Source organism: Mandrillus leucophaeus, unplaced genomic scaffold (assembly GCF_000951045.1).
Source record: "Mandrillus leucophaeus isolate KB7577 unplaced genomic scaffold, Mleu.le_1.0 Scaffold189, whole genome shotgun sequence".
NCBI classification, from domain to species: Eukaryota; Metazoa; Chordata; class Mammalia; order Primates; family Cercopithecidae; genus Mandrillus; species Mandrillus leucophaeus.
Window position 1 is genome coordinate 776,896 of NW_012101909.1, and position 25,986 is coordinate 802,881.

The window sequence follows — 25,986 nt, forward strand, 5'->3', positions numbered from 1 at the left end:
ACCCCAGCACTTTGGGAGGCCAAGGCAGGCGGATCATGAGGTCAGGAGATCGAGACCATCCTGGCTACAGTGAAACCTCATCTCAACTAAAAATACCAAAAAATTAGCCGGGCGTGGTGGCAGGCGCCTATAGTCCCAGCTACTCAGGAGGCTGAGGCAGGAGAATGGTGTGAACCTGGGAGGTGGAACTTGCAGTGAGCTGAGATAGCGCCATTGCACTCCAGCCTGGGCGACACAGCGAGACTTCGTCTCGAAAAACAACAAGTACTTCCCATATTGACACTTCTTTAAATGTCTGTAATATAAAAACAAAGTATGTTGAAAGGGGAATTTTTTAATTGCTCTACCTGGAAAAGGTGTAACCATTGTAAAGCAAAATCTATTGTTTTTCAAAACAACACTCCTTAAGACAGAGATGTATTACCTTCAAAGCACTCTGCAAAAACTGAAAATCAAGATAAAAATTTTCCTATATATGTTTCTGTTATAAATTATTCCTAAACTCTCCAAACCACGGGATGTTAAATTTTACTTTAGGATAAATTTTTAATATTTTGGTATAGGTTCTAAGAATTAAACCAGTGTATTCTGGCATTCCTTATCTTTCTGCCAAAACCTCTTTTTCTTCCTTTACTCAAAATTTTGTAGAAAAGGCTTTCCAAAATTATTAGTGTTTTCAAATATTCAAAATATTATTCTTACCTTGAATATCAACTATTAATACCTATGTTTTAGGCCAGATGCGAATCCCACAGAATCCCAGCACTTTGAGAGGCCAAGGTGTGCAGATCACTTAAGCCCAGGAGTCTGAGGCCAGCCTGAACAATGTATCAGAACCCCGTCTCTACAAAATATACAAAAATTAGCCAGGTGGTAGTCCTAGCTATTTGGGAGGCTGAGGTGGGAGGATTGCTTGAGCCTGGGAGGCAGAGGTTACAGTGAGACAAGACAGCACCTTTCTGCACTCCAGCCTAGATGACAGAGTGAGACCCTATCTCCCCAACCCCCACCAAAAAAAAAGCCTACCTATGTTTGTTAATTCCATTCCACTGAAATTTTTTTCTTAAAGGCAAAAAAAATCTACAGAGCTCTTGCCTGATTATCCAATAACAATAAAAATTAGAATGGATCCAGTCAATACAACACTAGCAATAAGTTGTCTATGTTATTCTTAAAAAAATTAACCTTTTCTATCTTAAAATGCATTTCAAAGCATGCTTAATATATTAAGTATTATATCATAAAACAAAAGAGAAGCCTGTTAAGTGCTTGAAGCAGTTTACACATGCATAGAAAAGTAGTCTTTAACATGATGAAATTAAATTAATATTTTCTTACATCTAAAAATCTATGTCTAATAAAAATCTGGGATTCCAGGAAGAAGGTGAAAACAGAACTTCCCTGAAAATACCTAAACTTCAAGTAAAGACTGTAGATTCATTAAAATTCATTCAGTCATCCAAAACCAATATGTTCTTCCTATTGATGTAAAACTTGATTTAAAAAAGTCTGTTTGGGGAAATAGTTAACCAATGTTGCACTATCATTTCAGAGAGAAACCCATCAGTTATAACAAACTCTTATATATTTTACAGTGAAAAATCATACTAACATTATTTATTGTAAGTTGCTCCCCGTGTTCAAACCTTACCTCTACTGGTCAAATATTAAGTTCAGAAAATCTAAAAATCATTACACAAAAAAAGAAGAGATCGACCAGGCACAGTGGCTCATGCCTATAATCCTAGCACTTTGGGAGGCCGAGGCAGGCGGTTCACCTGAGGTTGGGAGTTCAAGACCAGCCTGACCAATATGGAGAAACCCCATCTCTACTACAAACACAAAAATTAGCCAGGCATGGTGGCGCATGCCTGTAATCCCAACTACTCAGGAGGCTGAGGCAGAAGAATCATTTGAACCCAGGAGGCGGAGGTGGCGGTGAGCTGGGTTCACGCCATTGCATTCTAGCCTGGGCAATGAGAGCGAAACCTCATCTCAAAAAATGAAAAAAAAAAAAAAAGGGAGAGACTGCTAGTCATATATATTATATACATCCTTGTGGATGTATATATCCTTAAACAAAAACCGAACACAGAAATAAGTCACCCCCAAAGTTAACTTCCAATTCTCATAAAACCAGTTCTAAAATGAAAAAAACAAATAAAGCAGCAATTTTCAATTTTTCAATTCAAAACCTGAAAAGGAAAAAACCTGGTTCAGTCTATTACTGGTAATTTACAAGTTACAAATATGTGGATATAGAACTGAATCAAAACAAAGTGGTGACACATTTTCTGAGTAACGTTACTAACAAATATTGAGAGAGATATCGAAGATCTTGATTGTTTATATGAGACTCTAAATATACCACCTATATTTCCTCTTAAAAAACACAAGCAGAATTCGGTATTTTTTCCTAAGTGGCAACTTCATTAAATAAAATGAACCTTTTTCATATTGATGTTATTATAAATGTGAAAGACTAATTTCCTCTCAAAAATAAATCCAGGCCAGGCGCAGTGGCTCATGCCTGTAATCCCAACACTTTGGGAGGCGGAGGCAGGTGGATCACCTGAAGTCAGGAGGTTGAGATCAGCCTGGTCAACATGGTGAAACCCCTGTCTCTACTTAAAATACAAAAATTAGCTGGGCATGGTGGTGGGTGCCTGTAATCCCAGCTACTTGGGGGGCTGAGGCAGGAGAACTGCTTGAACCCAGGAGGCAAAGGCTGCAGTGGGCCAAGACCACACCATTGCACTCCAGCCTGGGCAACAAGAGTGAAACTCCATCTCAGGAAAAAAAAAAAAAAAAAGAAAATCCAGTGGAAAACCCAATTTTAAAAAACCACTTAGTATCAGCAAACTTACATATTCCTATTGAAGACTGTCATCCTAATTTAGCTGTGTCTCACATTATTACTAGAAATCTTTAAAAGATAAAATGCCAGCATTTACCAATCCCAGGCTGCACATAAAAACATCCATCATGTTGCAAGACCTTCAATCCTGTGATATTTCCTATCTTTTGACACGCTCTATGAGTTATTTAACATAACTAAGGTCCATTTATTTTTAATTCGAGGACTGAAAACAAAATTAAACTGGTAGTACATTCACTAATAAACTTAGTCACTAGCAATTTAAAACCCCACCCAATACATACCCTTGATATAGTGACCATTTTATCTTTATCCTCTACAGGTACCCTTTACATCAGGGTACCAGAAATTCCACTCGCTGATGCCTACCAGATTACCACCTTGGGCACTGAGCTTTAAATTAAAGCTCAAAATAAAAATCCATCTCCAAGTCAATGAAAAATACTATTTTTCTCATGCATGAAATCAAGCTGCAGTCTAATCTGTTTTCCCTACATTATCTTGAATAGTAGGCACATAGCAAATATTTGCTCAAAACTGTATTGTGTTCTTCTGCATACAAGTGATACTGAATATAATTCATGAAAAACTAGCAAAAAATTAGATTATTAAATGACATGTGGAATAATTACATAAAAATGTTCATGGAGTACATTCACAGTTAACTACGATCTTCACAGTTAACTATGAGGTCCCCCAATTAGAAGCAGAAGTCAACAGCGTCTGTACAGAGTAAGTGCTAAGAGATTCTCAAGGAATTAACCATCTACCTATTTAGGTTCACTAAAATTTCCAGTTTTTTGTTTTATTTCTATTTTTGGTAAAAAGCAAGGAAGAGGATGGCTCCTACTATTGTATAAATATGGTTCTATGTTCCAACCATACATAACAAAACTCAAGCTAAAATGTATCCAATTCTGGGGCTTTCTGTCGCAAATACCTAATTTTTAAAAAGGAAGCTGTTTTTTACTGCAGCTTTTAAAACATCATCAGGGCTGGGCTTGGTGGCTCACGCCTGTAATTTCAGCACTTTGGGAGGCCAAGGTGGGCTGATCACGAGCTCAGGAGTTCAAGATCACGAGGTCAGCCTGGCCAACATAGTGAAACCCTGTCTCTACTAAAAATACAAAGAAAATCAGCCAGGCATGGTGGTGGGCTCCTGTAATCCCAGATACTCGGGAGGCTGAGACAGGAGAATCGCTTAAACCCAGGAGGCGGAGGTTGCAGTGGGCCAGTGGGCCGAGATCGCGCCATTACACTCCAGCCTGTGCAACAAAGTGAGACTCTCGTCTCAAAAAAACCCCAGCAACATCATCAAAAGAAACTTACAATGGGCAAAAGCATATTATTTCTCACACAATCCAAAATGCAGATTGTCAATACAATTCATTTGTGATAGATTCAAAGGTTGTTAGGTAATATTCCCATTTCCAGCAACGTTAACTAGAAAATTGCAATTATACATCTTTGGGAACTCTGACATACTGTCAATATTTGGACAAGTCATGTAAGAACCAAAGGGCTGCTGTGGCAGTACTTGGAAATCAGGCATCTGCCATGTAAGCACTTGATGGGTGATAGGGAAAATTCTTTGGCCAACTAGTTGCATTTAGGTCCCCTCGGTTCGAGTAGCTGCTTGTTCTCTTTGCCAGTGTCAGGGTAAGTTACCTTTTCCATCCACATGTGGAACTTCTCTGTCTGCCTCTGCATCTTGGAAAAACAGCTCCTGGCCTCTTCTAGGACACTGCCTGTGCAGTTCCTATCACACAGCACCCCTGTCAAGTAATCCTGTAACTTCCCTGGGCGCTCCTTCAGATCCCCCAGCATGACCGAAGGCACCTTTAAAGACACTGAGGCCATTTCATAAAACATTATTGCTTCAGAAATTGTATTTTTATTAAGACACACTTACTCAGGAAAATGACATAAGCATTGCTAAGAAGAGCCTGATAGATCTAGCATTCATAGGTAGTGATTAAATTCATTAATCAAAGCCACTAATTCCAAAAAAATAATGAAATAATATTATTTTTCATAGCTTTAATACATCTACCTGGCAGCATGTATTCTGTTACTACACAGGCTGAATACAACTGACTGAATCTGTAACAGTAGTTTCCAACCTTTGCTGAACAATAAGAACTGGAGAGGCTTAAATACCAAAACCTAGGGTGGCTCCAAGGCACCTAAGATTTGTTTCGGTTTAAGCTCCCCAGGTGATTTTAATGTACATCCTTAGTTGAGAACTACTGCATTCTTGAGTATTTTAACTCCTTTCACTTTAAAATTCTAAAAAGTTGTTTTTGTCAGCTGGCCCATACTCAATCATTATACAATCACTCTCAGGTGATGATTCTTACCACGCAAAAGATCTGTTTTAATTTTTTTTTTTAATTCTTATGGAAAACCACATGAAGGAGATGATACAGAATACCTCTGGGTCAGCTTTTACAAACTGGTCTGTGTAAAGTGTTAAAATGCACACACAAAACAAAATGTAGTTAAGTTTGGGATATACTACAAATCACATCCTTCCCACTGGAGAGCACCTTCATTAATGGCTGAAGCGCCCTGAGGTTTAAAACAAATGACATCTGTTAACACATAATCCAGCACTTTCCAAACATCTAAACATGTGTACAACTATTAATACCCAGTAGCACAGTGGTCCAGTTTAGGATAGTTTAGGATATGGTCCCATACATATATAATTTCATCCTTGAACTAGGCTAGATCATCTTTGGTTTGGGTCCCCTATAGTTTAGGTCTCTAATAAAACTATACTGAACTCTTCATTCTAAGGGATCTAATAAAAATGTTACTTCCTCAGATCATTCTTGACTACACTAACTAAAATAGCTTTTCTACCCCATTCCTAGTCAATCTTTATCTCTTATATCCTGCTTATTATTCACATCACATATCCCTACCTGATAGCATATGATGAATTCATTTATTGTCTCCTCATGAAAGATTAAGTTCCATGACAACAGAGACTTCTCTCACTGTAGTATCCCCAAAGCCATGGACTAGGTGCTCAGATACTTGCTGAATAAAAGAACGATTGATGGAATCAATCAATCTTGGCCTTATACCATCAACCTACATCGAGAGTCTTATAAATAATGCTCTTATGGAATGCTCTATTGAGCGTTTGTTAAACTAATTTGTGAAAACATGGTTTGCTTTATCACAAAGTGACCTTTTATGAAGATGCAAAGAGAAGTTTCTCATGTCTCACTATCAAATACAACTGTGCTTCTCCTAGATAAAAAAGAATTTTTAATTCAGTCAGGCCACCTATTTTTAATGCCTAAAAGGCTGTGAGACAAACATTTAGCCCAGTTCTACCTAGCAAATAAAAACCTCATGAAATCGGTCACCAACCTCTAATTTCATATTATTCCTTTTCCTCTGATTACTCCATCCCCTATGCTGTCCTCACTTTTTAAAAAAGTTTTGTTTATATGAAAACTCCCTCAAGAAGGACATGACTTTCCCCAAAGGTTAGTATGTTTAGCTTATGGGAAAAAAGACTAAATGAAATTTAAAGCTTAACTTCCTTTAAGCCCCATTATAAGTGCTGGGCAAACTGAAGCACAGGACAGGAAATCAGATGCCTCCTTTGATCTGCTTTAGATTCTCGCATTATTTATTTCTCAATGAATACTAAAAATGAGTATTTAAAAGCTGAAAATGATAATAAGAACATTTATGCTGGGGGCAGTGAGGTAAGTTGTAGCCTCATAAAGATTCTTACAAGCAATAATCACTGATAAGCAAGACATTCTGAGGCCTTAAAAACAGGGACCAATGATGCATTTATCAAAGCCCACAGAACTTACAACACCAAGAGTGAACCCTAACAGTAAACTACAGACGTTGGGTGATAATGATGTGTCAATGTAGGTTCATCGTTGTAACAAATGTCCATTCTAGTGCAGGATGTTGATAGTAGGGGAGGCCATGGCTATATGGGAGAAGGGGGTACATGGGAACTCTCTGTCTCCTCTGCTCGATTTTGCTGTGAACTTAAAACTGCTCTAAAAACAAAATCTATTAAAAAACAATGACAAAAAAAAGGGACCACATTCTCACCTTAAACACACACATGCTCTTTTATTAACACTAAGATATACCTTATTTTGAGAAAAAGACTTTATGCTTTTCCTTTTACAAAGTTAATATAGGCACTCACTTTAGGAAATAAGAAAAGCAGGCCAAAAATAGTATCTTGGTGCTTTAACACGAGAAATTGCCAAAGGATACCCACCAGTAAGACTTTAAAGCTTTTTAATTAAGTTAACATCATCCAGACCTTGTAGCATATAGAAAACCACATTTAGACATTGCATGCTTTTCAAATAATCGCTTAAATGAAGTAAAAGAGGGCACTTAATGCTTGTTAATTAATATAGAACTGTGCTGTAATTTATAACTAATGTAATTTCAAAAAAACCAGACTCCACTGTTTAGAACTTGATAACCATTAGCAGTAAGAGAACTTAATTGAATCAGACTACCAGTTTCACAGTGATTTTCAGATATAGGAGACTTAACATATCATTGCTTAACTGAGCGGTTCTGAGCCCTGGCTACTCAGTGTCATCACCTAAGGCTGATCGTATAAATGTCATCAGTTTTAAAGCTGATGCCTGGGGTCAGACTCCAAAGACTCTGATTGAATGGGGCTAAAATGGGGTCTGGGCATCAGACGTTTTAAATGCCACCCAGCTGATTCTAATACATAGCCAGATTGAAAACCGTATGTATTTTACCCACCTGATTTGCATTTACCAAGCTGAAAATAGACAGTTTTTATCTGATTATTTTGTGTCAGTGTTTTGTTATCAATGTATTTTGTGAGTCTCTTAAATAGCTACCAAACTACAACCAGATTACAAAAGGCTTAAAATAGGGACATGGGGCTTTTAGCCACTGAAATCATTTGATATTCAATCTAGGAAAAAGATCAATTACTGTGCTTCATGGATTCACTATGTGGGTTTGGGATCTTCAACCATGAATCCTCCTCACTGCCTTATATTTAAAATTTGCCAAGCAATTAAATCCCCAAAAGGTTAAAAGGCCTTAAAAATTAGTAAGAAAAAACACGTCAGAAGAAAAATGTGCAAAGAATATGAACAGACTTTACCAAACGAATACAAATCGCTAAACATTTTTCAACTTCAGTAGTGATCAAAGAAATGCAAATTAACATCAAAATACCATTTTTTTTTAATAGAGTCTTGCTGTCACCCAGGCTGGAGTGCAGTGGCGTGACCTCAGCTCACCGCAACATCTACCTCCCAGGTTCAATCAATTCTCCTGTCTCAGTCTCCCGAGTAGCTGGGATTACAGACACATGCCACCACACCTGGCCAATTTTTTTTTTTTCTCCCCATAGAGATGGGGTTTCACCATGTTGACCAGGCTGGTCTCAAACTCCTGACCTCAGGTAATCCATCTGCCTCAGCCTCCCAAAGTGCTGGGATTACAGGCGTGAGACACCACATCGACAAGATATCACTCTTCTATCAAATCAGCAAGCTTTTTAAAAAAATTAATATTCCATAGCAAGAATACAATGCGTGAACACTCAAGCTCCTGGGTGAAATAAACTTATTTTTGTTTTTATTTGGATTTTTTTGAGACAGAGTCTTGCTCTGTCACCCAGGCTGGAGTGCAGAGGCTCAATCACAGTTCACTACAGCCTCTGCCTCCTGGGCTCAAGCAATCGTCCCACATCAGCCTCTGGAGCAGCTGGGACTACAGGCACGTGCTGCTATGCCCAGCTAACTTTTGTTATTTCTAGTAGAGATGGGGTTTCACCATGTTCACCAGGCTGGTCTCGAATTCCTGGCCTCAAGTGAACCACCTGTCTCAGCCTCCCAGAGTGCTGGGATTATAGGCGTGAGCCATCGCACTCAACTTAATTATTTTTTAAAAGCAGTATGGCAGTATGTGGTCAAGAGCCTTAAGTGTTCATACCCTTAACTCATAACAGCAAAAACTTAAAAGAGCCCAAAGGACCAACATTAGGGAAGTTATTTTTATGATTAGCTAAATTATTCAAAATCCGTATGTTCTAGGGAGAATATTTAGTGCTCTAGTTAAACGCTCAAAACGCAATGCTAAGAAGGAAAGGATGACATACACAATATCCAGACAAATTTTGTTATATATCATGGAAGACAACATATTCAAATGTTAACAAAAGCAGAATTATGGGTGATTTTAATTTTCTACTTCACATTTTTCTATTTTCAAAAATTTCTACAAATAATTTGTCACTTAAAAATATTTTTTTAATTTTTAAGCAAGAGTTAACTGATCAAGTATAATAAGTATAATTATCTCTACCAGAGAAAAACTATAAGTTAAGATGATAGCTTGTCATGATGCAGCTCACTGCATTAAATATGTATGGTGAGTAATGAGTGCTGAGATCCTGTCTTGAAGTGGGGCTGAGCTGGTCTAGCCTGGCTGCATGGATTGAGAATTCAAGTAAACTTAGACAGCTGTCCTCAGTACCCTCAACGACATTCTCCAAAAGAAATCAGATTTTCAAAGGCAAACCAACCAAGACAACTCACTCTTACCTACCATGGGGTGTATTATTTTTGGAACCTCAGTGTGAATAGGCATTTAACCACAAAGGAGATCATTAAAGACAAGATAAAGGTACCCTGTATGGAGGTCCACTCTGCTAAATATTTATGAAAAACAGTTACTGGAAAAACTTTTCCCCACTGACCATGTATACCCATGCATGTATGTTAGTATGTTCAGAAAATTAACTTTTTCAAACTGAATGAGGGCTAATGTCCATTATTTACATTAAAATCAAAATCCCTCCAACTACAGACTTTATAGAGCTAGTCTCAAAACTGATTTTACAGAGAAACTGCCCCCCCATTAAAAGTAATGCTCTAATCATAAAATTGCAGAGAACGATCAAAGCACAAAAAGATAATGCATAAAGAAACCACTTGATAATGGCTGGGCGCAGTGGCTCACGCCTGTAATCACAGCACTTTGGAAGGCCAAGGCAAGCGGATCATGAGGTCAGGAGATCAAGACCATCCTGGCCAACATGGTGAAACCCCATCTCTACTAAAAATACACAAAAATTAGCTGGGCATGGTGGCACATGCCTGTAGTTCCAGCTACTAGGGAGGCTGAGGCAGGAGAATCATTTGAACCTGGGAGGCGGAGGTTGCAGCGAGCAGAGATCGCACCACTGCACTCCAGCCCGGCGACAGAGCAAGACTCAGTCTCAAAAAAAAGAAAGAAATCACTTGATAAAAGTCTTGATATTCAAGATAACCATCACATAGTACTTTTACATGAATTCACCATAAAATATTACAAATTTACTATAAAATGCCCTTTACTCATCTCTAAGTCTCCCAAATGAAAATACTGCCAGCATTATTTTGATATGATACCTCCAAACAGATCCTTAAAACATCAATATACTTCCAAAACCTTTAAGGATAGATGATCTAGCGCCGACACTAAGCTGCTGTCAGTTAATTAACTGCTGACTTTAAAAATCATCATAAACATCTGTTGCCCAGATATCAAACTCAAAGTATGATCGTGCACTATACTGGTCTGTATTAATTACTTGCACTCTCTCAAAGAGAAAATGCATTAACAGTTACAATTCTTTGACATAACATTTAGGATTAAGGTATTAGGATATCCTAATAGGAATTATTTAAGATAACGCCTTCAACTTTTAAGCTGAGCCCAAACAAAAGCTTATAGAGTATTTTCTGAATTACTAAATGGGTTGCACCTTAATGAAAGAGGATGGCAATAATTGGTTTTTACTTTTCCACTTGGTTTCCATTCTGTGTAAACAGCTGAATTAACATTCCGACATCCAAGAGATTCTCTTAGGCCCATCCAGCTTAAGTTCACCTGAATGTCCATGTTGTTGAACTCAAGTCAGTTCATAATTTATCCTACCTTTACAATTTATGCAACTTTTTGACAACTGCTCTTACTATAAAGTTGAGTGTGCCTCCTCTCTTCCCCAAAGTCATAAGGTGACTCAGGAAACTGAAAGATACATCACTGTTACATTAAAAATTCACAATGTCACAATTTTTCAAGAGACAATAATATGGACAATTGAAATGAAATTCCTAATATTTGAATTATAGGTTGTTCCGTCTTTGCTGCTTTGCATAATTCCAGTACAGATCATTCATACCTGTCTTATGGGAATGGCACCTCCCAAAACTGCCAGCACACACACAGGCAGTCATATACAGTGGTCCTATACCTCAATCTACCATTTGATTCTCCAGGATTACCTTAGAAAACTATATTTCAAAAGCCACAAACTTACTAAATGGTGTGAATAAGAGAAACCAAACTATAGATTTAAATTAATTTACTTTGGTGTTCAGTTAGTACACAATTCAGAAGAGACAAGAAATAGACCACTGGTGTTTTAAGTTTTAAGCAGTAATCAAGATACTCAATTAGAAAGAAGATTAGGAAAATACGAACAAAGCACATCTAACCTATTTAAGCAAAACAGGGAAAGTGCCTATGAAGACATTTCTCAAGCCACCTTACAATGGGGTTCTGTCTTCAGAGAGAATTTTGTTTACCCACCTTCTTCCTTTCCTTAAAAAGGCAAAGTATTGGGGTAGTTACATAAGACCCTGTTTAGTAAGTTGGATTAAGTATTGTATTAAGAGATCCATCAAGGTCTTGATTAAGAGGTTAGAACAAGATATAGGAATGCACAATTTTACAGGTATTAATAAGGTTTTCTTGAAAATATTATTACATGTAAAACTAAAATACATACCTAAAACCTGCCTTAGAACAACCCCAAAGTCTGTTTCTCTCATGCATTTAACTGATGAGCTTCATTGAAATCCCCTTCCCGGTAGTTTTATTACAAGGAACGATAGCAAAGGAATTCAACAGAGATATTAAAACAGTAAAAAGCATTTCTAAAGATTGTTTGAGATTCATATTTATATTATATGAACGAGACTTATTATCAGAACTTCAACATCTATAAAGTGCTTTAAAACCAATCATTCTTGTTACTGAATTTATATAACTTTGGGAAGCTATAGATTTCATTAACCAATATGATTTTTCTTCAAATATTCTTTGTATATCAGCAATATGCTGTCTTCACATGTAGATACAGAAAGCTTTCAGAAAACCAGAGAGAAAAAACAAACATAGTCACTCGTAAAACTTTAGAAAATCAGAACTTGCCCCTCTTCAATGTGGCAATAAACAATACTGCCATGACCTATTCAACGTCATATAGTTTACAAAATGTTCCCGATTATATTGTAAGGATCTCTTGGATAATAAGAATTCACTACTTAAGAGCCATTCAGATACATCTTTCTTCCACTATGAAATCTCAAGACTGCCTTTGTATTATAGTACACAGTACCAGATGGAATAATATGGGGAAAGCAGATTTACCAAATATGTAATAAATTACAGACCCTTATACCAATGAGAGCTAGAACAAGCAGATTTCTAACAAACTTTTTTAAAGCTTGGGAAACTAATGGAAAATTTTTCAGAAAGACATTCTTTTCAATGTGAGTGACAACTTAAGATAGAAAGATTTGTAACAAGGATAATTAGCTTATCATGCACTGAATATGGGGTAAAACACATAAAACTACTGTTTTTGGAGGAAAAATTATTAGAAAACTTTAACAAAAGATAGAATGTGTTATTTCAAACACTATAAGCTCGAGTGCAGTGGCTATATAATAAAGCAAGGTGCCTATTCCTGAGGAGAATGTACTCAGTAATGATGCTGAACAGTGAGTATTAAATCTAAGCAGTGCTAAAAAGGCAATGATGGGAGTTCAGGTAATGTGTTACAGAGAGACTTGTGAGAAATTCCATTACTTAAAAATAATCTTGTCCCTATCATTAACCATTTAATTTTTTTTTTCCTGATGTGCTAAAGTGCACTGGAAACCTCAGAACAGGTTTTATAAATTGGCCATGTCTTGTAATAGACTGCAGTCTTCAAATTTACACAGAGCTGCAGGTCTCCTGGATTTTTTCAAGTGTCACTCATCTAACTGAGCCTGACAGCTGAGAATGCCATCAGGTACTTTACAGTCAGTTTAAAAAACATCCTCTACCTGGTATCTCTGCAGTGATTGTCTTGCTGCTCCCTGAAACCTCTTCATCATCATCCGATGAGCTCGTGCTTGAGTCACAAGTCAGGTCACTATCACTGGTACTACTGTCCTGCAGCAGGTTGTATTTCTTCCTTGCAGCAGCCTCCCGTTTCTGCCTCAGTAGCCTGATCCTCTCCTTGTGCTTTTGGCTCCGATGACCTTTAACCTTGGCGACTCGGCCATTCTGTTTATCACTGGATTGCCGGTTTTTCTTGGCAGCCATAGTGGATGTTTCACTTTCTGATCGGGACCGCCTAGACTTGCGCCCAACTGTGGCACCAGACACTCCTGAAGGGTCTCCTTCTACCGCTGTTTCTGCCTGAGAGGGTTCATTTTCTTCTGCGGAAGACAATGTATCTGAATCAGCCAGGTGACCACTAGAGGAAGGGGAAAGCATGCAGTGATTAGAGGAGTCACTCTCATAAACTCGGCCAGTTGTAGGCTTGTCACTCTCCGTGGATGCTAACTGAGACTCAGAAGAGTCCCTTCTCAGTTCCATCAACAAGCAGGGCATTGAAGAAATCACTGTAGAATCCGCTACACCATCTTTCTGAACTTGAGATTCCAGTTCTACAGATCCATCTTCCTCCTTGGCTGTCTCTTGTTCAGATGCTTTTGGTGGGGCTTCGGACTCAATGAGTTCTTCGACTTTTCCCACTGCCTCCTCCATCTTCATTTCAGAATTTCAAGTTAAATCATGGAGTAGAGTCTAGGAAATGATATCAAAGATGCAACAGGAAAGCAACCTGTACAAAAACACACAAAGTCAATAAACAGAATGCCAGATTATTTGGTCAACACAACATGCCTACCTTTATAAGTCGGTGGGGCAAAACTTACCATTACACAGGCCTTTAAAATATATACATATTATTATCTGCTTCTCTGATCAAAAGTCAAATTCAAAGGACTAATACCATCAAAATCTAAGCATACTGAGCTACTAAAAATGTCATAATATTAATCACTATTACTGAACTTGCAAGGCCAACATGTAACGAACATTTTCCAGTTTACAATTTTATTTAAAGTGTTCTAGAAAGAAATCTTCAAAACTCTGATATAATTAATATGCATGTATTGACTTTGATATAAATGAAAAAGAATGCTTTAACACTAGTCTAGAAATGCATTACCTGGAATGACTACTTTTACATTCAAATCCAAAAAGAAAGGAGGTAGGAGGAGGGGAGTTACAATAGAGAAACATCAAATTTTTTTTTTTTTGAGACAGGGTCTCACTCTGCCACTCAGGCTGGAGTGCAATGGTGCAATCTCAGCTGCAACCTCCGTTGCCGTGGCTCAAGCAATTCTCTTGCCTGAGCCTTCCAAATGGCTGGGACTACAGGAGCACACACCACCGCACCCGGCTAATTTTTGCATTTTTTGTAGAGACAGGATTTCACCATGTTGCCCAGGCTGGTCTCGAACTCCTGAGCTCAAGTGATCCACCCACTGTGGCCTCCCAAACTGCTGGGATTATAGGAGTAAGCCACCTCACCTGGCCCCTACACTTATGTTTAAAAAAAAAACAAAAACACATGCACAATCCAATTACATGCATTTGGCAAATGAGCAACCAAATACTATGCATCAAACTTGTCTGCAGTCCCCTTAATAGGAGTTGCTCTAGTGAAGCATTAAGATGAAAGGCCAGAATTTGATGCTTCCTCAATCCTACCTAGCTCCCACATACCTCATCATGCTGAATGTGAGGCTAGTGTTTAAACTGATGTTTTATCAACAATGGTCACTAAATACAGAATCCAGAAAGCCTAGTATATTCTATGAATGAATTAAGGATTTAAGAGAAAATACTCTACACCCATTTTACACTTTGGATGCTAAATTTAAATCCTAACACTCTACCACCACTGTGAGTGATACAACTCCAATAAACCATACAGGTACAGGACATAATATTTAACCTCAAAAGCTTATGACCTATACAGTTAAGTCCTTACTTAACATCGTCAATAGGTTCTTGGAAACTGAGACTTTAAGTGAAATGACGTTTAACAAAACCAATTTTTTCATTAACGTTATAACTAAAGGACATCATTCAAAGACCAGCAGTATCTTGTTCCATTTAAAGTTGTGGTTTCCAAGAACCTATTGAAAATCTGGTGGTTTTTAAAGAGGATGCTAAATATAGAAAGCAAGTAAATAACTTGCCCTGTAAGTGTTACATTACAGAAAGCAACTATCATGTCCATAGGTCACAGACACACACAACCATTAATCTATATGGAATGCTAGTTAGGTGCAATATGGCATCTCCAGCATCTCACTCCATCAAGTTAACTTGATAGTTCAATCTATAGTAGACAAAAACTAGGAAATACTTGAAAAATCCTTTAAAACAGATCTAACATGCCAAGTCCACTTTTTGCTTAATACAAACATTCTGTATACCTGTTTTGTTTTTCATAGCCCTGTTCTCAGCTGTTGATAAAACAGGCATTCTGATTAAGTTTCCTTAACACATTCATGGAAACCAGAACATTCATGGCCACTGAAACATTTGTTAATTTAAAACAATCCTAGGCCAGGAGTGGTGGCTCACACCTGTTATATCCCAGCACTTTGGGAGGCAGAGGCAGGTGGATCACCTGAGGTCGGGAGTTCAAGACCAGTCTGGCCAACATGGTGAAACCCCGTCTCTACTAAAAACACAAAAACTGGCCACGCACGGTGGTGAGCACCTGTAGTCCCAGTTACTCGGGAGGCTGAGGCAAAAGAACCGCTTGAACCTGGGAGGCGGAGGTTGCAGTGAGCCAAGATAACACCACTGCACTCCAGCCTGGGCGACAGAGCAAGACTCCATCTCAAAAACAAATAAAATAAATCAAAAATAAATAAAACAATATTGTGTGCAGCCTACTTCACATATTTGTATCAATTATAGTACTAATGTTGGAGCTAAGTGAAAATCAGCATAAATATTTTTTCTGACCCCATTACAAAAAAATGTAACACCTCTGAAAGCCAACAGAGGGAGTAACAGTTAAACCAATGGAGACCGTTATAAATAAAGCATGCTGTCAATACAAACATGAAATAAAATATTCATAGATACAAAATACCCCCAGGTATGAGGAATAAACCCAAGTTCTTTTCTTTAAGCCAAATTTAGCAGTGGAGGGGACCAAGATTTTCTAACTGAATAAAAATGAGAGTTAATTATATTATGGAGATTCAAGTTGTATATTCTGGAATAAAGATTCTTCTCAAGGTCGGGCACGGTGACTCACACTTGTATTCCCAGCACTTTGGGAGGCTGAGGCGGGTGGATCACAAGATCAGGAGCTCAAGACCAGCCTAGCCAAGATAGTGAAACCCCATCTCTACTAAAACTACAAAAATTAGCTGGGCGTGGTGGCAGGGACCTGTAATCTCAGCTACTTAGGAGGCTGAAGCAGGAGAATCGCTTGAACCCAGGAGGCAGAGCTTGCAGTGAGCCGAGGTCGCGCCACTGCACTCCAGCCTGGGCGACAAAGTGAGACTCTGTCTCAAAAAAAAAAAAAAATTCTTCTTAAGGTTAAAATATCTGAGAAAATATACTCAGAGGAAATTAATGTCAGCTATATAGGACAAGCATCAAAGTCTCAATTTGTGAAAGAAGGCAGCACTGGATATTTTCAAAGTACATAATACAGCATCAGACTGAAAAGTAAATTTGTTAAAATGACCATACAACTCTTGTTTCTTCAAGAAATAAGTTGTGTGGATAACACAAGCAAATCTAGATTGTTTTCCCTGTTAAAAAAAAAAATGACAATATGGCACATCATTCAATTTAATGACTATCTTTCAAGTTCCTTAAATTTGAGTGTTAACTGAGATTTAATTTCTACTACCTAAATTAGTAACTGGTATTGCAGATAAAACCACTTAAATATGCTCAAATCAATCACAAAAGACTAGTAGTGGCCATAAATAGGACACAAGTTAGCTCATCATGGTATGTTCATACAATGTGGCCATTAAAAAAGAAAAAGCATTTTATACAGAGAGATAAGAAACAGCTCTCATGCAATTTTAATGAAAAAAGATACATTATAGCATTTATGTAAATAAATAACAAAACTACATTTACATGAGTTTACCTGTAAATGCACAGACTTTGGAAAGACACTTAAGAAAATAGTAATACCAACTGGGAAGGAAAGCAGGTGAATAAGGGAACAGGAGAAGACAGTACGGTATGCAGTTTTGTATCTCTTGAATTTGTAACGTATACAAACATTATCTATTCAAAAATCCACTCTGACATGAAAGTCTTCTGAAGAAAAAGGAGACTTTTTCTTGGGTCAAGTTTAGTCAATAAATTCTACTATGCTTTCTCCCTATAGTGGAATTTTGCTATAATTAATTAAATACAGGAGAAAAAAGTCACAGAAAGTGAAAACATAAGCTCTGACTAAACTCCCTGCAGTGGAATAAAAACAAAGTGTGCTAACCACAGGGGGAAATGATATCATACATAAAGAGTAATATTTCCAAATGACCAGATTATTTACTGCATATATTGTTTTTGGTCAAGGGAAAAAAAATAGGTTTTTCTGGTAGGAACAGTCAAGTAGCTAGCAGTATAAAATGATATAATTGTCAAATAGGAATTGCATCACATAAATGGCATAAAAGGTTATCAACCCTCTGGGTTAACGTTGACAGTAAATTTACATTCAGTGAAGTAATAAATATACAACATTTTTCCTATTAGAACAGCACTTTCCCCCATGCTGTTCTTCCCTCCAATCTAAACGCAACCTCCTCTACATGAGTACTAGAGCTCATACCCCTCTCATTTCCCTAGAACCTTACATTATTGATTATTCCTTGGCTCTCGTCCACCTGTCACATCCAACTGGAACATTCATTCATTCATTTTTGAAATCCTCCTTCGACCTATCACCTTCAATCTCACATCTCCCTCTCTAGGTATCATGCTCTTCTTTCACAGTCGATCTTATTATGAGAGCTGTATAAACTTCTATTTCCTTAACTCTCACACTCCCTTCTGCAGCCCAATCCAACCTGACACCTCCTTCTATCAAACCAGTGGAACAAGCCTAGGCAACATGGCAAGACCCCATCTCTACAAAATATTTAAAAATTAGCTGGGCGCCAGGCGCGGTGGCTCAAACCTGTAATCCCAGCACTTTGGGAGGCCGAGACGGGCGGATCACGAGGTCAGGAGATCAAGACCATCCTGGCGAACACGGTGAAACCCCATCTCTACTAAAAAATACAGAAAACTAGCCGGGCGAGGTGGCGGGCGCCTGTAGTCCCAGCTACTCGGGAGGCTGAGGCAGGAGAATGGTGTGAACCCGGGAGGCGGAGCTTGCAGTGAGCTGAGATCCGGCCACTGCACCCCAGCCTGGGCGACAGAGCAAGACCCCGTCTAAAAAAAAAAAAAAAAAAAATTAGCTGGGCATGTGGCACATGCTGTGGTTCCAGCTACTGGGGAGACTGAGCAAGGAGGATGCCTTGAGCCCAGGGAGTCAGGGCTGCCATGAGCCGTGTTTGCACCAGTACGCTCCAGGCTGGGTGACAGAGCAAGACCCTGTCTCAAAAAATAAAAACAAAAAAAACAGTGGAAGAGTTATTACCAGGGTCATTAATGACCTCCCTATCTCTAAATCCAACATATTTTGGCCCTAATCTTACTTAATATTTAAGCAGCATTTTATGCCTGACTACTCTGTTCTTTAAACCAATTAATGCTTTTCTTTGGCTTCAAGGTTTCTCTATTCTTCTGGCTGGTCCTTCCCAGTCTACTCTGTAGGCTTAACTTCCTCTACCAAATCTCAGGATTTAGTCCTAGGTCTAGGTGTTTTGCCCATCCACCAACATGAGCTCTTCTCCTTTTTTTTTTTTTTTTTTTTAAGACAGGGTCTCACTCTGTCACCCCAGCTGGAGTGCAGGGGCACCATCTTGGCTCACTGTAACCTCTGTCTCCTTGGCCCAATTATTCCCACCCCACCTCCCGCCTCAGCCCCCTGAAGTAGCTGAGACTACAGGTGCAAGCCACCATGCCTGGCTAATTTTTGTATTTTTTGTAGAGACGGGGTTTCACCATGTTGCCCACGCTGGTTACAGACTCCTGAGTTCAAGTGATCGACCCACCTCGGCCTCCCAAAGCGCTAGGATTACAGGTGAGCCACCACGCCTGGCCCAAAGTGAGCTCTTCTAAACCCACATTTTCCAACACCATCCCTAGACTAGTAATTTTATTTCTCCAGCTCAGATCTCTGAACTCTATACCAGTCCACCCAAATACCCAGTTGATAGCTTTAGATTTTGGAAAGGTACCATAATCACATCATATCCAAATCCAGATCATCTCTGATCCACCCCACTCTGCTCCTTCTCTGGCTTTCTCTAGCTCAGTATATAGCACTATTGCTATTATCTCAGTTGCTCATGTCAAAAACCTGAGTTATCTTTGACAATGCCTTGTTCTTTACTCACTGCATCCCATCATTCACCACTTCCATCATTCACTAATTCCTATCAATCCCACCTTCTTAACAGTTTTCTAGTCTGTCCACTATTCTCTATCTCTGCTGTCACCACTCTAGACACAACCTCCATCATTTATTTTCAATAGTACTGACTACCATCACTGTCTCTCTTCAGACTCAGTCTTTCTCCTATGCACCAACCTGTTTTCCATACAGTAGGCAGAGCAGTATTTCTACAAGGTAAATATGTTATCTTTATGAGAGAAAGTAATTTTTAAAGTTCTAGAAGATAGGGTAGAGGAGGATAGGTAAAGGCAAGTTGAGATTTATTTGATGTTTTTCTCTCCCTTTAAAAAGGGATTATATATTGCTTTCTGATCAGTGGTGAACGTGGAGGAAAATAGATTATATGCAACAATCTGAAAAAACACGTTGTTGGCCAGGCATGATGGCTCACGCCTGTAATCCCAGCACTTTGGGAGGCCCAGGCAGATGGATCACAAGGTCAGGGGTTCGAGAACAGCCTGGCCAACATAGTGAAACCCCATCTCTACTAAAAATACAAAAATTAGCCAGGTGTGGTGGCGGACGCCTGTAGTCCAAGCTATTCGGGAGGCTGAGGCGGGAGAATCGCTTGAACCCAGGAGGCGGAGGTTGCAGTGAGTCAAGACCACGCCATTACGCTCCAGCCTGAGTGACACAGCGAGACTCCATCTTTAAAAAAAAAAAAAAACAGGTTGTTAATTACGGACAATGAAAATGAATTCACTTTTTAGTCCTTGTACTCTTTAAGAAACTAAGACAACAAAAGATGCGTACAGTTCAGAGTTAAACCACGGAATTTAAGCAGTATACAGTGCTCAAACAGGAGACAGGGAGTGTAAAGTATAAAGCTGAATAAGGCTACTTGTGAAAATCTGGAAGAGAAAAGTTGAGGAAGTTCTTATCAGACCTCCTTCTTGGTCAGCAAAGCTTAATACAAAGTGAAAAAGAAGGCAGGCTTGGGGGTTTGTTAAAAAAAAAAAAAAAAATGAAGAAGTGTTATAACATCTGCTACGGAGAACCTGACAGAGATTAAAACTGCTGAGTACAATAGTTCATACAGTCAGAACAATTCACAATGCTCAATTTCCAAATTATGGGACCATTAACACAAACTTAAGAGGAAAAATGTGATTGCTTTCCCCTGCTCAAAACCCCTGCCCACCTTTCTAGTTTTCATCTTGGGCCACTCACACTCCAGCTCCCTCCAACTACCAAGAATGTCACATAAAAAGAGTTTTTTCCAGATCTCTGGCCTTTCACAGTCATTTTCATTTTGTGCCTATCCTCTTGCTGGCTACCCTTCAGAAATCAGAATAATCCTTTGGTAATAATACAGGCTAATATTTTTAGCCTTTGATAAAATTACATACTAATATTACCCCTAGGAAATGCATATTACCCACATTATCCTCCTTCACAGTACTTTGCACAATTGTAATTAAGTAACTGTACACTGTAACTGGCTGATGTCTACTTCACATAGATAAGGACACATAAAAAATTTAAGAACAGAGCCAGGCACGGTGGCTCACACCTGTAATCCCAGCATTTGGAAGGCCGAGTTGGGTGGATCACAAGATCAAGAGATCGAGACCATCCTGGCCAACATGGTGAAACCTCGTCTCTACTAAAAATACAAAAATTAGCTGGGCATGGTGGCGCATGCCTGTAATTCCAGCTACTGGGGGGCTGAAGCAAGAGAACCGCTTGAACCTGGGAGGCAGAGGCTGCAGTGAGCTGAGATCAGGCCGCTGCACTCTAGCCTGGCGACAGAACGAGACTTCATCTCCAAAAAAAAAAAAAAAGAAAAAAGAAAAGAAAAAAAAAGATTTAAGAACAGAAAATCATATAATCAACTACCATCCCAGCTGATTCATCTTTATCTGCAATAAGCAAAACAGACCTTAACACAAAAAGTATTATCAAGAAAAAAGGCATCATTCTAATTTTGCATGGACTAATGATAAACATTATAAGAATCTGTGTATGTTTTCTTTGGATTGCAAATTTCTTAAGGTATAAAGCAAGGTCATCAGTTAAGGTGAGGATGAATGAGGTAGTGCTGAAGTTGATCAGAGGACTAGGTGTGAAACACTACTAGGAAAGTGAAGGAACCAGGGAAGTACAATATACTATAATATAATTTCCAGGCAATAGTAAGGGCCCACTCTAAGGACTGTAGCCATGAACTTAAAGACTGGTATATATGTATATGTTTTTCTCCATTCAAGTTCAGCTGCATAAATCCAAGTGCAACAAGGTAAATCTTGGATTTAACCAGAATTTTAGTTTTGCCCAACAAGTAGAACGAAGCAAGAAAGAAGCAAGAGGGTATGCAAGGAAATCATTCTAATGATCACATCAAGAAGGTACACAGCACTAAAAATGGGATAGGCCGATGGAATGGACATCCCAACAGAGCCAAAAAATATTGAAATCAGGGTACTATAAAGAATGAGCTGGAAAGATAGAATCCAAGAGTGCTGTGAATGAAACAGATTATGGAAGGGTTACAGTTATTGATAACTGACAGGATCTAAAACAATGCTACTAAAAGTGTTGTCTGTAAATCAATGTACACCTGCAGTGAAACAAATATAGAAGGCAGGGCGCCGTGACTCACACCTGTAATCCCAGCACTTTGGGAGGCCAAGGCAGGTGGATCATGAAGTCAGGAGTTCAAGACCAGCCTAGCCAACATGGTGAAACCGTCTCCACGGAAAATACAAAAATTACCCGGGCACGGTGGCATGCGCCTGTAACCCCAGCTACTCGGGAGGCTGAGGCAGGAGAATGGCTTGAATCCAGGAGGCCGAAGTTGCAGTGAGCCGAGACCACACCACTGCACTCCAGCCTGGGTGACAGAGCGAGATTCCATCTCAAAAAGAAAAAAAAAAAGTATAGAAACTGAGTAATTACCGAGAAACTTGTAACAACTTTATATTGTTACGACAATCGAAATCAGTATTTCAACTTCCTAGTAATCGATTTTTATCATATGTTATAAAATAATCAATCCACAGTGGACTAGAAATAAAAATATGCTGGTCCTTCACAATGGATAGTTCAAGAAGCCCTGGTTAGGGTACAACCATGGAAGTAGGTGACTGAGGTAAGGTGGTAGACAAAATCTTACAGGAGAGTTCCTCACAGAACTTACTGAGTAGTGTCAGAAGGATCACTTATGTGTACACTGAAATCAGTAAGAACTGACCAGGTGCAGTGGCTCACGACTGTAATCCCAGCACTTTGGGAAATCAAAGTGGGAGGATCACTTGAACCCAAGAGTTCAAGACCAGCCTGGGCAACACAGTGAGACCCTGTCTCTATTAAAAATTTAAAAATTAGTTGGGCATAGTGGTGCATGCCTGTAGCCCAGCTACTTGGGAGGCTGAGGTGGGAAGATGGCTTGAGCCTGGGAGGTCAAGGCTGCAGTGAGCTGTGATTATGCCACTGCACTCCAGCCTGGGTGACAGAGTGAGGCCCTGTCTCAAAAAAAAAATAAAAATAAAAAAAGGGCTATGGCAGAGAGAGGAGGAGAATGAAGAGAAGTGGGTTAAAAGGTACAAACATACATTAAGATAAAAGGAATAAATTGTGTTTGATAGCAGGGCAGAGAAAACAAAACAAGGACTGTGTTTTAAGTATCCCCAACAACTCAGTTGAGTGATTCTCAAAGAGATAGTGTTTAATGTCTGAAACGAAAATATTATTTAAATTATCCATAAATGAGATCAAACAGTATCAGTAAAGTCAGATTTGAGAGAAGATATTTTAAAGAGAGAGGAGACAAGGTTTCATCACAGATCAGGGAAGTTCTCTAAAAGAGAAAAAATGGGGCTGAAGACCACTCTTTGGGTGACTACAGGTAGACTACAGGAAAAGTAAAAAGTTTGGTGGTAGAGGCCAAGCAGTGGCTCAGCCCTATAATCCCGGCACTTTGGGAGGCAGGGGTGGGAGGATCTCTTAAGGCCAGGAGTTCCAGATCAGCCTGGGCAACACAGTGAGACTCTGTATCTACAAAAAATTAAAAAATTAGCCATGTGTAATGGTGCATGCTTGTAGTCTCAGCTACTCAGGGAGCTGAGGTGGGAGGATCACTTGAGCCTTGGAGATTGAAGCTACAGTGAGCCACGATCATGGCACTGCACTCCAGCCTAGGAGACAGAGCAAAGAAAAAAAAGAAAAAAAAAAAGCTTGGTGGTAGAGAAATAATCAACCTGGATTTGGACTGGATAATCCTCATAACACAGGTCTCTACTGGGGGCAGTGGCTCATGCCTGTAATCCCAGCACTTTGGGAGGCAGAGGTGGGAAGATCGCTTCAGTCCAGGAGTTAAAAACCAGCCTGGGAAACATGGCAAAACCCCACCTACAGCCGGGCGCGGTGGCTCACACCTGTAATCCCAGCACTTTGGGAGGCCGAGGCGGGTCGATCACGAGGTAGGGAGATCGAGACCATCCGGGCTAACACAGTGAAACCCCGTTTCTATTAAAAATACAAAAAATTAGCCAGACGTGGTGGCGGACGCCTGTAGTCCCAGCTACTCAGGAGGCTGAGGCAGGAGAATGGCGTGAACCTGAGAGGCGGAGCTTGCAGTGAGCTGAGATTACGCCACTGCACTCCAGACTGGGCGACACAGCGAGACTCTGTCTCAAAAAAACAAAACAAAAAAAAACCCACCTATAGAAAAAAATATTAAAAAATTAGCCGAGCACGGTAACACGCACCTGTAGTACCAGCTACTAGGGAGGCTAAGGTGGGAGGATGGTGTAAGCCCACGAGGTCAAGGCTGCAGTGAGCCAGGACTGCAGCACTGAATTAAATAATGCCCACCTGGGCAACAGAGTGAGACTCTGTCTTGAAAATACAAAACAAAACAATCCACAGGTCTCAAAAATATAGAAATACAGATTTTGACATCATTGATACAAGGACAGGTGATGGCTAAATACATCATTTCATCCAGGGAAAAACCACAGTGAACACAGAAGAGACTTTAACATAAATTAAAGTTCAAAAGATGTGAATCAATTGTTTTCATATATAAACTGACAGGCAAGGAATTATTTTTGGAGAGAAATAAGACACACCCATAAAACACAGAGAAAACATTCCTTCTCGAAATGCTCTTCTTAGATTGTTAACAACTTCCTGTAGACTTAGATTGTAAGAAAGGACCATGATTAATGGAATCTTACCAAAGATCAAGCACTACCAGAAATCCTCCTGAAAATTTAGACACAGCATTGTATAAAATCATTAAGCACTCAATAAGCTAAGACTTGTTTTTTACCCCTTTCCGTATTACCTGTGAACAACCATCATTAACCATCCTTTAACATCACTAAAATGACATAATGCTCCCATTAAAACAAACAAATAGGCCAGGTATGGTGACTCACTCCTACAATCCTAGCACTCTGGGAGGCCAAGGCGGGCAGATTGCTTGAGCTCAGGAGTTCGAGACCAGACTGGGCAACATGGTGAAACCCCATCTCTACTAAAATACAAAAAATTAGCCAGGCATGGTAGTGGGCTCCTGTAGTCCCAGCTACTCAGCAGCCTGAAGCAGGAGAGTAACTTGAACCCAGGAGGCAGAAGTTTCAGTGAGCCAAGATCGCACCACTGCACTCCAGCCTGGGCGACAGAGCGAGATTCGTCTCCAAAAAAAAAAAAAAAGAAGGGGGAAAAAAACGAATAAACTAAAACTGTATCCTCCTTCCTAATGTAAGGAACGCAAAAAGTCATCTGCTGTTACAAGTTTATTGTTGCCACAGGCCCTTTTCCTTTTCAGTTGAAACCACAAGTTGACACCATAAACTGACAAAAGCATAGCCCGTTAAATGATAGTTTCTAAGTAAGATTTTCCTCTACACTCATGTAAAATAGGGTATTCTAATTGCTAGCATTCTTGCATCTATTTATTTTACATTACCAACCTAGAACTGTAAGAAACACAAGCAGCTAATGCCTCAAATATGGTCTACATAAACCAGTTAACTTATATTGCTGCTCCACATGCAAAAGTATTAATATTAGGTAATTCATGAATTTGATGTTTCTTTATTTTACAAAACAATACTCTGAACTTATTTATAAATAATGCTTTCTACTTAGACCAAAAAAGAGAGGCAACTTTAAAGAAAGTCAATGTTTTGCTAACAAAACAAAGCCTTTGCATACAAGAGGCTATAGTACTTTTCCTGTCACAGAAATTCAGGCTTACAAAAAAAGAAAAAGAAAGCCTAACAGGTGATCGATCCTGTTGATTCATTTGCAATCTAGGACTGGGCCTAGCAGGACACCTTCTGCTGCTTATCTAATTTAGCTTCAACACCAAGTGGACAGGGTGTATACCCATCTCCCTTGAGAGAATGAGAGAACAAGG

At 39.2% G+C, this 25,986-nt stretch overlaps 1 protein-coding gene across 2 annotated transcripts in view; it reads right to left on the bottom strand.

The window, feature by feature from the left end:
* The window catches only part of LOC105538274 (chromosome unknown open reading frame, human C18orf25), a 117,341-nt gene that overhangs the window by 34,819 nt on the left and 56,536 nt on the right, over positions 1-25,986 (bottom strand). For both annotated transcript variants that reach the window (XM_011978084.1, XM_011978083.1), the window contains exon 2: positions 13,042-13,826. In XM_011978084.1, coding sequence (XP_011833474.1) covers positions 13,042-13,756 — 715 coding nt within the window. In that variant the 5' untranslated portion in view covers positions 13,757-13,826. The remainder of the gene's footprint in view (positions 1-13,041; positions 13,827-25,986) is intronic.